The sequence below is a fragment of the Pipistrellus hanaki genome (assembly GCF_964339955.1).
Source record: "Pipistrellus hanaki genome assembly, chromosome: 2".
Classification (NCBI taxonomy): domain Eukaryota; kingdom Metazoa; phylum Chordata; class Mammalia; order Chiroptera; family Vespertilionidae; genus Pipistrellus; species Pipistrellus hanaki.
The window spans coordinates 167,285,110-167,300,412 of NC_140504.1; the positions used below are offsets into that span (position 1 = coordinate 167,285,110).

Sequence of the window (15,303 nt, forward strand, 5' to 3'; positions counted from 1 at the left end):
CCCAGGGAAGTGTAAGGGTAGGAGGAAGAGCTGCCAAGGCCACTGCCATTTCTGTGGTGACACAGGTCACTCCATGTGTCTGTAGTCACTTTAACGCTGTGTTTACAGGAAAAGGCACAAAACTGCTTTGGCCTCTGCTCTGGGCTTAGCAGACCAGAATGACACGAGTGAACAGTGAGACTCAGCGGAGGCCGTTCCCAGCAGTGGGGCCCAGAGGAAAGGATTTCGCGGGGCTGAGCAAGGAGGACCTCCCGAGTCAGGGTAGAAAAAGGGGGTGTAAACTCCATACACATTCAAGTAGCATTTAATAACTTTCACAAAATCAGTTTCAGAGTAAAGTCTATAATTATGGAATACAGAAGTGAAGATGATAGTGGGGAACAATATGATGATATAAAACCCAATCAGAGGAACAGGTTAAACATGAAAGTGAATTCAGAGTCCGGTACGTCCACCCCCCACCCCCACACTTGCTGCTGTTCCTGAGTGTGGCCCGAGTTCAGGGCTATAGCTTCTCCATGGCCGCTACAGAGCAAGTCCACCTGGAGAAGAAGAGCTGGCGCCCTAGTGCACCTGTAGGTGGGGCCACGAGGCTAAGAGGGTGGTGTGGAGCTGGAGAGGACGTGCCCTGTGGGTCTCGTCTCTTCCCTTCAGCTTCCCCGAGAGACCACTGGGGCCAGAGGAGGCCTGCCCTCGGCAGATGTAGCACTAGTCTATTAGGAACACATCTCTTTTTTAAGAGAGTGACCAGGAGAGGTCCCTGGTTGGAGCATCAGAGAAAAGACAGAGATGGAATTTTCTTGGCCAACGCCCACTTCTGGGCAGAGGGAGAATGACCAGGCATTTCTCAGGCTTCGGTTAGAGTCTCCTGATAACCCCTTGGCTTGGGTCAGGGAGAAAAACCCAGGACTTAGACTCTCTTTTGGACAAGTACAGCATGTCAAGTCAGGATACCAACCCCCTAGACGGAGACCACAGGGGACACACAAATGGACAGAAACATTCCAAGATGGAAAAGAAATCACTGTCGGTGAAGGTATAAACAGTGAATTGGACTCTAAACCCCAAATCCATAGATTAACAAAAGTCCACATATACTAAAATCACCCCAAAACTACTACACGTGGGTTCAGGCCACACACATCTTCTGAGCTGAGCCCCCAAGTCTGCTCCTTAAATATATGACATCAGAATTCTCAGCTACCAGATGAGATCCTTTTCATTTGAGATGGGAGCCCAATATCTAATATCGAAACATTCAAATAATAAAAAGTGGAACAAATTCCTTATTACATCTGGGCTGAGTCCAAGGGGCGGCTGATCAGATTTTTGGTGACAGACAAGGGGCTTAACACACCAAGTGACAAGTCCAAACTAGTGAAGGAAAGAGGAGAGAAAAGTAGGAGGGAACTGCATTCACTGTACACTAACAGGGCAGCCTGGGAGCTGGGACCCGAATGCAAACCTAACAGCAGCTTCCTGCAGCTGGGCCGGTACCCGCGTCCTGGCACCGCCCTCTTCACACTACCTAACACTCACACTGCGCTCAGACCGCTTCCCGTGCTGCAGGGGAACAGTGAATACCTCCACACGGAATCTGGAGCCCCGAGGCAGCAGCAGTAAATAAATACCTTGCAAATTCCTCAAACACATCCTTACATCTTAGTAAAAGAGGTCAGAAAGTACCATCAAAAATGATATGCGTTTTCGCCTGCAATACTGTTTTATCTCCAGGCCAAGAAGTTCCACCGATTTCCTCCCCTTGCCTCTTAACATCAGGAGACAAAGTAGGAATCCAGTTATGAAAATAAAAAGGCAGAGGTGTGTGTGAGAGCCTTGGCTCAATGAGACAGATCCGACATACATCGGCCTGGCGTCCCAGGACAGACAGGACTGTGTGGACGCCGGGGGCAGAGGGCACTGGGGAGCATCGGTCCTGCTTGGTGGGCACGCACACTGGGACAGCGCATTGTCGCTGGCCGGGCAGGGCGGAGGGGGTAGGGGGCAGCAGGGCTGTAACTCTGGGTTGGGAACACATACTCGTGGAGGGGACGTGTTAAGTAGCTATGTTTATTATTACTTTTTTCCAGCAATCTTGCAAGAGGCAGAGTGTGACACTAAATTCGATGAGACGAGCGTGTAGGTGGGTTGGCAAAGAGCCCTTCTCTTGACGCAGGCCTCGGGCAAGTCAAGGAACGGCTGGTTCCACCGCTGGGCGTGTTTACTCTTTCGCTTCAAGAAAAAGGGTTTCTTGAGGGAACAATTTTACCTCCAACAATGATTTGTTTGGGTCCAGCTGGGTTATCTAAAAAGAAAAAAAAAAAGCATACATTCAAAAGACTGGAAAAGCAGTTTTCTCCACATGGCACTCAGGTCCTGCATGCACATTGATTTTGAGCCTGCTATGTACTGACACGAGCATTTGTATAACTCTTCTCTTATTTGATCCTCAAAACAGCCCTGTATTGTTCTTCCTAGTTTATAATCGAGGAAGCTAGGGCTTAGGGAGGGGGACTGGACCTCTTCCCGGGCAGGTGGAGGCTCCTTGCCTCCCTGCACAGCTCGGCGTGGCCACAGAGCAGGCGGCCCTGAGGAAAGGATCTGGTTAAACGACTGATGGCACTCCTGGGCCCTCTCCCTGGTTAGCTCCGGACAGCAGGGAGGCCTTTTCTGCGCTGGGAAGGAGCTAAGCCTTTGTGGCTCATCTGGCTGCTAACCGTACCTATAATAAACTGCAGACACCACTCGGCCGCGCCCAGAGAGGAGTATCTCCCCTGCAAGGAGAGGCTGCTTAGGGAGGCATATCACAACCTCCCTGTTGTGTGTGTGTGTGTGTGTGTGTGTGTGTTTGAAAAAATAAGTCAATGTCATACCATGACTATGTTATAGAACATAAAAAGCATTACTTTATAATGTGAACCATAGAGACTAGAGCTGGACAAAATCCTCTTGGCTCAGTTGGGATATGCTAATCACACAGGGATCCTAAGTTAGGCTTCTAACCTCCTAGGATGGGGACAGGGATGGGACGGTGGACATTTTCTGAATGGGAGAATGAGAGGAAAACAAAAACTTCCTGCTTAACGAAAGGGATCACAAATGTTAAAATGCTGAGAAATACTGGTTTAGTAAAAGACAATAGGTTTTGAGTCAGAAAGATTCCGGTATAAATCGCAGCTGTTTTGGCTATTAGCTTTGTGGCTTTGGAGTTAGTATCAATTGTACAGGACTGATGTGAGGATTAAATGAAAAAAAAAAATAAAAAAAAAATATATATATTAGCAGTGTCTGGCCCAGAGCCAGTCTCAGTGACGGCTGCGGTGTGTGTGAGCACCTGTGAGGATGAATACAGGTAGCTGGGCAGCTTTACCTGCGTCCGTCCTGTGCGTGATGAGAGGCTGGGCAGTGTGCTGTCAGACACAGGGGCTCTGGGCCTGTGGGCAGAGACTGCAGCACCCCAGGCAGGCAATCTTGTTCTTTACTCAACTCAAGCCACACCCAATAAGACGGCTCCGCTGTTTTCTCCTAGCCACTGGGAGGGGGTCCTGGAGGCTGAGGGTCATAGGCCGGCTGGTGAGCTGAAGGAGGAACACTATCTTCCACTGTATCTAGCAGAAACCTGGTATGCCCAGGAGGGTCATTAAGGAGACACATCTTCTAGTATCCTCTCTGCTTATAAGGAGCCTAGAGCAAAGCTGCTCTGCCGGTATCTCTGGGACTCTGGGCCCACGGGCAGGCAAGGTGGTGGGGAGGGCCCAGCCTGCTGTCCGTCTTCCAATGCACTGGGGGCAAGCTGCTGGCAAATGTTTACCCACTTCCCCAATTAATGTACAACACCGTGCTGGCTTCTGTCAACAAGCAGAGCTGTGCTGCCGCTGCTTCCGACTCACTGGCATTTTCTGCCCAGCTGCTTCCGCTATTGTTCTTAATTAACATGCCAGAGCTCTTCCGGCACCTTCTATGTTGTTATTTGTGGTTTGTAAATATAATGTTTGCTGGGAGAAACCATAATCATAACTGTGCCAGAGCGGTTCATGCTGCCAGAAAGATCCGCTGCAGAGCAAAAGAGGTTGGGAGGCTGGAGTCTCGGGTCCAAGCAGAACCCTGCCTGGGTTGTCAACGTGCAAGGTCAGAGGTTAAGAAAACACACCCAGTTTTTACATGAGAAAACTGTGTCCAGAAAAAGTTAAGTGGTTTTCCCTGTCACTTTAGTGGGAAAGCTGGGACATAAGGAGGGAAACTAAAATTTCTTGAACATCTACTACATAACAGACACTGTAAATATGTCATTCCATTCAATCCCCTAGACCAACTATGCGGCGTAGGTGAAAATGACAAAATTAAGGCTCAGGAGGGTTGGCACTTGTTTAAGGCTAGTAAGGGTAAGTCCATAGTGCACAATGGTTAAAAAGAGCGAGGCAGACTTAGATTCAAATCCCAGCTGTCACTTACTACCTAATATGACCTTAAAGAAGTTACACAACCAGAGAGTCTCAGTTTTCTCACCTGTATGATGGGAATAATTGGTTTCTCCTTTATAGGTGTTGTGACAGCTAGCTGGAATAATGTTGGGGTTGGCACAGTGCCCGAGCCAGGAAGTGCTCAGTGGATGGCAGCCATCACTAGTTGGAGTGCTGCCCTGGGTAAAGGACCTGGTCTGTCTGACCTCAATGTTGGAGCTTTTCCTCCAAAACTTCCTGGAGCTCAGCCTGCACCTGGCCGCCTTTCTTGTTTCTATCCAGTGTCCAGCAGAAGTGCTCCCTTTTCCTTGATAGGGCGATGCCTCAATATCTAGAGACCTCCTTTTATGGCTGTGGTGGGGCTGGGCCACAATGGACTGCTTCAAGCAGACATGATTGTGCTGGGGCTGTGTGATCTAGCAGCCCAGATCATAAGCAATTTCTTTTTTCTAAAGGTCACTTCAGACAAGAGTTTTAAAGTGAACAAGATAGCCTCTGTTTCCATTCTCATTTGACTGGTGTGGACATAGGGTACCATGCTTCATTCCAGCACAACAGTGGCCATGCTGTGAAACCACACTACCGTGCTCTGGGCCCATTCAAGAAGAGATGGAGCATGCCAAGAGGGACCTCTAGCAGGGCAGAGCTACTTGAGGCCAAGAGCTGAGTAATACTAAAAATAACAGTAGCAATAATCTACACTAATAAAAGAGAAACATGCAAATTAACCATCACTCCGCTACACCCACCAGCCAATCAGGAAGAAATATGCAAATTAGAAGGAGAAAGATGGTGGCCATCCAGCTGCTCCAGGTGGAGTGGCTGGGTGGGCAGGACACCTGCTATGAGAGGGAGGGCAGGGGGTGAAGGGATCTACAGGAGCGGCACTCTGGCTGTAGCAAAGACAAAGGTGGCAGACTCTGGCAAGAGCAAAGGCCTGGGTCCCAGGTGCTGGAGAAAAACCGGTGCTGGAAGCCAAGGAAGGAAGGCCTATTGCACGAATCTCTTTGTGCAACGGGGTGTCTGATATATGCATAATACTGTATAGTTTGCAAGATGTTTACGTAACCATTAATTCACACTCATGTAGGGTAGGTATTATCAATCCTTTTTATTTAATTTTGCTAAGGAAATGCTTTTATTTATTTTTTAATTACTTTTAATTAATTTTAGAGAAGGAGGGAGGATTGATGGGGGGAAGGTGGTGAGGAGAGAGAGAGAGAGAGAGAGAAAGAGAGAGAGAGAAAGAAAAACATCAATTGGGTTGTCCCCATGTGTGCCTCGACCAGGAATTGAACTCAAGATCTCCTGATACATGGGAGGGTGCTCCAGCCAATCGAACCACAGCTGCCGGGGTAGGAAATGCTCTCAGTTTGAATTTGAATAAAGGAAAGTCTGGATCTAATATCTTCACATTTAGAAAAAATGCTAGATTCAAGAAATGATGCTGAAATAACTGAATATTCACATGCAAATAAGTGTATCTATATGCAGTCTTTACACCGGTTACAAAAATTTTAGTTTTGTGTTTTACAAAAATGTAAAACACAAAACTATAAAAATCCTAGAATATAGAAAAAAATCTAAATGACTTTTGATACACCAAAGACACAATTCATAAAATAAATAACTGATAAACTAAACTTCATTAAAATTAAAAATTTCTGCTCTGCAAAGACACCATCAAGAGAAGGAGACACTGTCAATGTACTATGGTAAAATATTTGCAAAAGGTACATCTGATACAGAAATATTATCCAAAAAATATAAAGAGCTCTTATAACTCAATCAACCCAATTACAAAGTGGGCCAAAAACCTGAAAGACACTTTACCCAAGAAGATATACTAATGGAAAATAAGCATGGAAAGATGCTCCATATCATCTACCACTGGGAAACGCAAATTAAAACTGAGCTACCACTACACACCTGTAAAATGGCCGAAAACCAGAACACAGACAAATGCTGGCAAGGATATGGAACAACATGGACTCTCATTCATTGCTGCTGGGAATGCAAAATGGCATAGCTACTTTGGGAGAGAGTTTGTTGGTTTCTTAAAAAAACACACACACCATATTTTTATTAGACAATCCAGTAATCATACTCCTTGTTATTTACCCTAAAGAGCTGAAAATGTACGTTCACAAAAAAACACAAAAATCTGCACACAGATGTTTATAGCACTTTTACTCATACTGCCAAAACCTGAAAGCAGCCAAGATGTGCTAAAAGAAATGAGCTATTAAGTCATGAAAAGACATGGAGGAATCTAAAATGCACATTGCTAAGTGAAGAAAGCCAATCTAAGAGGGCTACATACTATAATATATGATTCTAACTATTTGATATTTTGGACTAGGTAAAACTAGGGGAATAGCAAAGAAGACATCACTAGTTGTTAGGGATTATTTTTTGGGAGGAGGTAGATGAATAGGCAGAGCAGAGGATCTTTAGGGCAGTGAAAACACTCTCTATGATACTATATGATATATGTCATTGCACATTTGTCCAAACCCTTTCTGGAGCCAAGCTGCCCTCCTAAAGTAGATAAGGCCTGCAGTGTCAGCTGTGCCAAGGATTGCATGGGCAAGTCTCTAATTTAGGGGCAAAGAATGTATCAGCAAGTTCCTTGGCTACAGATCCCAAGCCACAATCTATGATCAATCTTTTCAGTAACAGAAATATTGTTTTTATTCCCTACCCAAGTCCTATGTTTATTTTTCAATTAGTCTTGAACTAGTTAAAGTGAAAATATATTATTTAATGACCCTGAAAACCCCAAGTCCCACAAAGTACTAAGCAAGGACTGAACAATGATAATTTGATGTAATCGGATACAAGGGCTACAGCTCTATTTTTCTCAAAGTCCGTTTGGTCCTGATTAGAAGATGAGAGAGACCCCCAGTAAGGACAAAAGTAAGTTCAAAAATACATTTCCCATGTAACATAAATCTATAACAAAGCTTATTCTTTATTTTTTAAAAATATATTTTATTGATTTTTTTACAGAGAGGAAGGGAGAGGGATAGAGAGCTAGAAACATCGATGAGAGAGAATCATCAACCAGCTGCCTCCTGCACGCCCCCCACTGGGGATGTGCCCGAAACCAAGGTACATGCCCCTGACCGGAATCGAACCTGGGACCTTTCAGTCCTCAGGCTGACGCTCTATCCACTGAGCCAAACCGGTTTCGGCACAAAGCTTATTCTTAAAGAGATGCTTCTTTAAATCCAAAATGAATGTGCTAATAATCTTCTTTCTGAAGAATGTGTACATTATGACTACTATTTTACAGCCTTCAAAGCACTTTCCCATATAGTACCTAAACTTCAGAGCTATCTGAGGAGATTGGACTGATTTGTCGTCATTTTTACAATGAGAACAACAAAGCTCAAATCAGAACATTACTTACATATGGTCATACAAGTAGAAATTGGTGGATCGCCCATCTGAACTCAGGTCTTTTCACTTCAAGTGCTGAGCTCCGTCTATTCTATGAGGCAGCACAAAGGCTACCTGGGCAAATTCCCAGACTACAGTGAACTGAAGCTTATCTGCTTTTGGTTTTGTTCAAAATTAGCAGTTAAGCTGAACTTGAGGGAACTAATCTTTCTGGTACCTTATAGTAAACTATTCTGTTAGTACTGCATTAGAAAAACACGCATATTAAATATCACAAGTTTAAAAAATAACTGTTAATGTCATACGACCAAAAAAGTTACCATTTCACATTTTATAAGTGCCAAGCACTGTACTTCCTGTTCTATATTTAGTGTCTAATTAAATGGTCACAACACTTCTCTGAGATAATTATTCCTCTATTATTCCCATGTTATACCTAGATGAATTCTCTGAGACAAAAAATGATTAAGGGACTTGCCCAAGGTTACATAGCTAGGAAAGACGAGGCCAGGATTTGCACCCAGGTTCGAGAGCTTCCAGCCTGTATTCCAGCATTTCCCTTCACCTCTGACTCTCTTTCCAAACGGAGGCAGTTAATGACTGGCTGGCTTTTCCTCGGCATACGAAAGCAGGCACTCTGCAGCTGTGCTGTGGCTCCTGGCCCGGTTGTGATATGGACTCTGTTGTTCCCCATAGGTTATCCTTTGTTACTGTCACCTTGGTCCTAATTGCTAATTGCCCATTTTCTGTAAACACCTTTTGATGAAGTGGGAATCCCTGAAGAGGGAAGTTACAACCACAAAGTATCAGAGGGAGAATTTCAGAGTTGAACTGCTAGTCATGTGCTGATCAGGGTGTGAAAGGCTTTTGTAACTGTAAAGTCCTTTGTAAACATAAGGGATTACTAGTCATCACCCCCATCATCATGGTCATCATTGTCATCACCCACAATGCCAGCTGTGGCTCCTAGCAAATTCTCCTCTACCTTTGCTGAAGGCAGTCATGCAACCCCCAAAGGAACTTCTGGTTTGGAAGGGTCCACTATGGGACTACTCTATGGCTATTCCCATCCCAGCTTCCTGTGTAGTTTCTGGATCAACGTCTCATCGGATCACAGGAGGAAAGTGGCACTGAGGTGAGGGCTTCCTAGAACGGTGACGATGCTCCATTGCTAAACTGTGGTAGAATAACGGGGGTTCTGGAGAGTGAGGCTGAGTGGGCTTCTGGGACTGCAAAGCACAGGGTACCCACAGGACTTTTCCCCCCATGACTTTGTTTTCAGGTGGGAAGAAGGCAGAAATGAATGAAAAGTTAAAGGAAGAACAAGGAAGAGAAGACTAAGGCGACGAAGGGATGAAAATTATATCTAATAGGCTGCCCTATCTGTTTGTTTTTTTTTTAATCACATTATAATAATGGTAACAGTTAACATTCATTGGAGTGTACTAGGTGCTAACTGTTCTAAGTGCTTTATAAGCACTACACAATCGAATGAGGGAGGCACTACTACCTCTACTTTAAAAATGAGGAATAAAAGCTCAGGAAGTTTATATAACCTGTCTCAGGTTGCACAGGCAGGACGTGACAGAGCAAGGATTTAAAACTAGGTCTGGCTCCAAAGTGTTCTTTTTTATTTATTGATTTGAGAAAGGGGGGTGGGCAGGAGTGAGAGGGAGGAAGAGGGGAGGGAAGGAGGGAGGGAAGGAGAGAGAGAGAGAGAGAGAGAGAGAGAGAGAGAGAGAGAGAGAGAGAGAGAGAGAGAGAGAGGAAGAAATTTGTTATTCTACTTATTTATGCATTTATTGGTTGTTTCTTATATATGCCCTGACCAGGGATTGAACCCACAACTTTGGCATGTCAGGATAATGCTCTGACCAATTGAGTTACCCAACCAGTGCTCCAAAGTGTTCTTAATCATCATACTAGATAATTTTAGCATTGTAGTCATACACTGGCCTATTTATTCTAAGTCTCCTGATTGAAAGGATGATCTCCTTCATGTAACTGTTACAAATCTTCCTATAATAAAATATATTACTACCTTAGGCATGTGGGCATATTTCACTCAACAGTTATCACAGTTCTAGTGAGTGTTAGAGCTGGAGGGGTCTTTAGAGGTCATCTCTGCAACAGAAGGGGACAGAAAAGCTGTCAGTGGAAAAAATATACCCAAGGTTACTGAGCATTCATGGCAGATCTGGGACCAAATCTGGAGTCTTCATTCTCAGCTGTGACTTCAGATAGACTGTTTAATGAAGATACCAATTCTAAAGTGTTACTAGTGCCAAATGGCCTCACAGTTGGCATACTGTTAGGGAGACCCTAAACACTAAATAAAAAATGTGACCTTCTTCTTGCACTGGTATCAGTGATGGGGACTCTGGTCACTCTGCTATTAAACTGCAATGTTAATGGGGAAGGTCCAGAGGGAACAGAGGGGCTTCTAACAAGAGGGTAGAGTGAGGTGGGAAGGGAAAAGTCTCTTTAGTCTGGAAACAGGAAGAGATCCAAGTCTTTAGAACAATCATTCAAACTCGCGGCAGGCCCACAACGAATGTTTTTGTGGCCCAACCAATGTAACGGTATGTAAGAAATGTTTTAATAAAAATTTTGTAACTTAAGTTTTACTATATCATTATGCATTAATTATTAATAACTAACTTCAATGCTCACTAATGACTGATTGCTATAATTGTGTTACATTCATTTCCCTTATGCGCCGATGCACCATTTCTCTCCACTAATACTAGCAGCGAATCGTTTAGCAGCCGATTGCCACATCATTAGTCTTGGACTGACTTGTTTGGTGTGCACAAGAGGAAATATTTCGCGTTTGGAGAGTAAGAAAAAATAGGTTTATTTGTGTTATGCTTATTAATTTGTGCAGTTATTCAGTGTTTGGTAAGTTAATGTTCAAGAATGTCCTATTATTTTATGTTAACGATTACGCATTTATTTCAGCCCTTTGTATTCAGCATGTCTCTATCGAAATAAATCTGCATTTCTATGAAAATTGAAACTTTTGTTTTTTTGTGGCTCACATAAACTTATACCTTGCTTATTTGGCCTATGTTAACCTTTGAGTTTGACATGCCTGCTGCAGAGTGAACATATAAAGAATGAAAACAGGTATGTCTCCTCATCCTGGGAAGCCAGTTCCCAAGAGCAGTCCCTCCTGGGCTCTGAAAGAAACTATTTCAAGTAAATAAAACAAAGTCCTGCTTTGGAGCTCACTGTCCCTGGAAGCCCAATAAATAGGGCATATGGTTGGCACTTTGTGAATGAGGATTACACAGTGTGGCAACATGCTGGCCTCCACCCCTCAGGGCAGCCAGAACCTCAGGGCTGGGGTGGCCCTCACCCTGAACAACCTAGTACGGGCACCCCAGTGAGGCACACAAACATTTTCTACGTGTGCAGTGATTTAAAAAAGGCAGGGAAGCACTGATTTAGGGGTCACGCCTCACTTCAGAGGCAGATATCATGGACGGCTGCCAGGCTCTGTATAAAAGGTTCCCAGGATGCCTCTGGCAGAAGACCCGGCCACGCACTAGCCACTATGTTTGGAGAGAAACCTGTTAGCTGGTTAGGTGCGGAACTGCTACCTCAGCTTAAATATCTGAGAAACCCTGGGAATTGTGTGCCCAGAGCTTCATCACTAGGCAAGGGTTATGTCCTGACTAGGAGGCAGTAAGAAAGAACACTGGGAAACAGAAAAAGAAAAAGAAAAAGAAAAAGAAAAAGAAAAGAAGAAAAAAGAAAAAGAAAAAGAAAGAGCACTGGTGGATTCTGAAACCCCATTCTGCATGCATGCTCTTGAGCAGGTCATTAATCTCCAAAAGACCCAAATTTCTCATCTGTAAGCTGCGGAGGACATTACCCAGCGACTCATAGGCTCTAACAGACCATTTCTCTCTGGGTCCCTTCCACACTGACACTTGAGAGTTGAACAAAATATCTGATCGTGTCTCTCTCCTACTTAAAATTCTTAAATGGTTTAGGGGAGAGGCCCCTTTTGCTTTGGCCTCGTTTTCCCAATTTGTGAATGGGTGTGTTTCTGGCAAGGCTCATAGCACACCCACAATGGACGATAAGGCTGAAAAGACAGTTTGGAGATAGATAATGAAGGGCTTGCATGTCTTATTAAACGTAAACTCCCAGGCTTCAGAGAGATCTGGAGCGGCGTGCTCGTGGTGCTCTCCAGGCAGAGTGGCTCGGGAGGAAGTGAGCATTTTGAATGCATTTTAATATCCGAGCAGGGCCACCGAGCGGGTGCATGCATAGCTCTGCACGCAAACTCCGCTCAGGAGCTGGAGCTTTGAACAGGAGTTAAAAGAGTTGAGTCCCTAACGGCACACAAAAGACTTGACGGTGTGATTTATTCTGATGTATTTACTTATCCAATTACCAAAACAGCAGGAGATCATTAAATTTTCTAGTTACCAGATGCAGCATGTTCAATATCTTAAGTGTTACCAAGGCTCTCTCTGAGCTATTTTCATATTACATCTCATCTGCCCAAAAGCTTATGAAAGTGGAAGGCAAGAATCTCGAACAGAGCAGGTGTTTTCTTTGAAGGCTTGTCCAACAGGCACCTGTACAATACCAAACTCATACCGGGAACTTCCAAACTCTCCCTTGGATTTAAGAAAAAGTGCCATGAGAAACAAAAGCACTCAGGAGAGAAATTGTTAAGGAAGCGGTACTTGAGGTAGCTGGAGATACGTGTTTCATCTGGCCAGACTTTCTGCGTGTTCATTTTCTATCAGTTTGGTCCCTGTGTCCACACAGGGTCAGGGCTCAGAGTAGAGGAGAGAAGGGAACACACACGCTCTGAGAGACTGCAAACCTGGCCCTAAACTTACCATTCTTCTTTGGACTACCTGTGTGATCTTGGACAAGTCACTTTCGAGCAATTTAAAGACAAAAACTATGTTTCCTGCTTCTATATTTCCAGCTTCTAGTAAAGAACCTGGTGCATTATGTACTCTCTATTAATGCTTATTGAATAAGTCAGACCAGAGAATGTTTGGTCATTATTGAACATTGAAAAATACAGAGCAAGCCTTTATTAACATTTTAGAAGTGGCAAGATTTGTGTTTATTCTATTTTATATTGAAAAATACATGTCCTATAAGTTATACCGGGGCCTAAACTTTTTGAAAGGGTCATCATGGCTTGGTCCCTACATTCTTTTTTCTTTTTCTTTTTGGTCATAAAGGGTCCCTACATTCTTTCTCTAAATACTATCCCCTCACAGACCTTATCTCCAGTCAATTAGAGCCATTTGCTATTCCCTAAATATGCCTGATGCTTTTCTCACCAAACCTTGCTTTTGTTGTTTCCCCTACTGGACTGTCCTTCATCCTCTGTTGAAAATTTATATATCCTCAAGGCTCAGATACTACTTCATCCACAAAACCAAGCTGAAGTGACAGAGCCTAAATTAAACTCTTTCTCCTCTTCCTTGTGTCAGAGAAGTAATCGTAAGTGGTATCTTCTCCCACTCAGTGGGCCAGGGGCTCCTGGAACAACAGGCGCTATGTACATTCATCGTGGCCTCTGCCTCACTGCCCTGAATGTGGTCAATTCACATTTGCTGCACTAATGCCTCTGTTTCACCTTAGGATCCTCCGACAAGGTGGCTGCCAAGGTCTGCTGGCAGATTCAAGGTCAGTGTTTAACTGCAGTGTAGGCACTGGCAATGTCCTCTGCTTCACCAGCACTTCACCTGTACTTTGACCAGCAAGGCAACCCATTTCTGGAGGATCTCATTCAAAGGTCAGCTACAGTTTCACATGGAGTTACCCGTCTGTTATGCCTCTCAGGTTATTGTGCAACTTGTCTCTCAGGTTGAATTCTGAGGGCCTATAATGAGGTCTCACTGGCTCTCTCTATCCCCAGAGACCAGTCCATGGCTGAAAAAGTGTGAATTCAATAGATATCTGCTGGAAGATGACCTACTGAGTGACTGAGTGGAGGCTCCCCACTCCTTGCTAGACCCTCCACCAAGTCAAAGGAAGGGAGTGAAGAGGAGCTGTATCCTTAGGCCTCTTTCCCTAGCCTCACCCCTAAAACAGGCCGAACCTGCCACTATTAGCAGGTCCTCCAGCTCTGGGCTCTCTCTGGCCCTTGCCTTAGCCAGTCCTGCAGCACAGACATAGGGAATGACAGTAAGCTTGCATCAGTAGCCCTTTCAGAAGGGACAGATTTTTCCCTAAACTGCTGTTGGAATTGGCTAATTAGAAGGCTTTAAAAAATCTTAATACTCTAAACAGAGAAAACTGGTTCTGAATTATTAAGCAACATTTTCAATGCATTTGAATAACCTTAAGTGACTTAGCTGCCACCTGATCCTAAGCTCTGGCTCAGATAAATAAATGTGAAATATTGTCAAAGCCCCGGCTTATAGGAGCCTCCAGCTACAGTAAATAAAGCTTAAGTCTCCGTAAACTGCCTGGGGCAGAGACATTTTCATATAAAAGGAGTAGGAGAAGACGATATTAAATAAAGCCAGAAGGACCAGGAAGCCAATGGTTTTGTTCCAGCGTCCAGAAGAGAGTTGTCAGTAGGGCAAGGATTTTCTCTATTCAGGTCATTTAATCATAGAATCACATAGTATCGGAGCTGAGGGAGGATTTAGAAAGCACTCACTTTAATCTCTTCATATTTCAGAAGAGGAAAATAAGACCCAGGAAAGTATGTACCCTGCATGAAATCACACAACAAAATGGCTGGAAGAATAAAAATTCTTCCCCAGGGTGCCTGGCTCTCACCGTAGTCCCCTTCCCACCGCGACACATCCCTCTGAGAATGTCCACTGGAGACGTCAACATGAGACTGACAACTGTTTGTTAAAAATCTTAGCCAGCCAGGAGACTTCTAGAGCTCAGATTCCAGACTCCATGGCCCCCACACGCTCTGACTTTGTAGTTTTCTTCTCATGACTACGGGACTGGGGGAGGGGGAGAAAATGGGCGAGGAAGGGAAAATACCAGGAATAAGTTATTATATTATGTGGTCCCTCTCTTGCCTGTCCTCAGGTCATGAGGATACCATGAGCTTCTGCCTGGTGAGATGAAAATACAAAAACAAAACAAAAAAAAACACAAAAAAACCCCGAAAATACAAAAACAAAAACAGTGAATGCATGAATAGGTAGGAATGTTTCCCCCCCCTCTCATTTATTTACTAAACAAGTATTTCCTTAATGTTCACTATGATATCAGAAACTGTGTCAGACATTAGATACAACAGTGAACAGGCAATATCTCTGGCCTCAAGGAATGTAGATTCCAGGGCTGGATGCAGACAGGAAATCGACCCACTGCAATTCAGAAAAGTAAAGGACTACAATGGAGAGCATGAGGAAGGGAAACACCTACCTCAGTCCTACGGTCTCTACGTTCCTCTTTTCCTCTGTGTCTCATTCTAATG

At 44.2% G+C, this 15,303-nt stretch overlaps 1 protein-coding gene across 1 annotated transcript in view; it reads right to left on the reverse strand.

Annotated features, from left to right (window-relative positions):
- Positions 1-322: 322 nt before the first annotated feature.
- Positions 323-15,303, reverse strand: part of FAF1 (Fas associated factor 1) — a 292,045-nt gene continuing 277,064 nt past the window's right edge. The window contains exon 19 of the mRNA XM_084872908.1: positions 323-2,305. Within this exon, the coding sequence (XP_084729034.1) occupies positions 2,222-2,305 (84 nt within the window). The 3' untranslated portion in view covers positions 323-2,221. The remainder of the gene's footprint in view (positions 2,306-15,303) is intronic.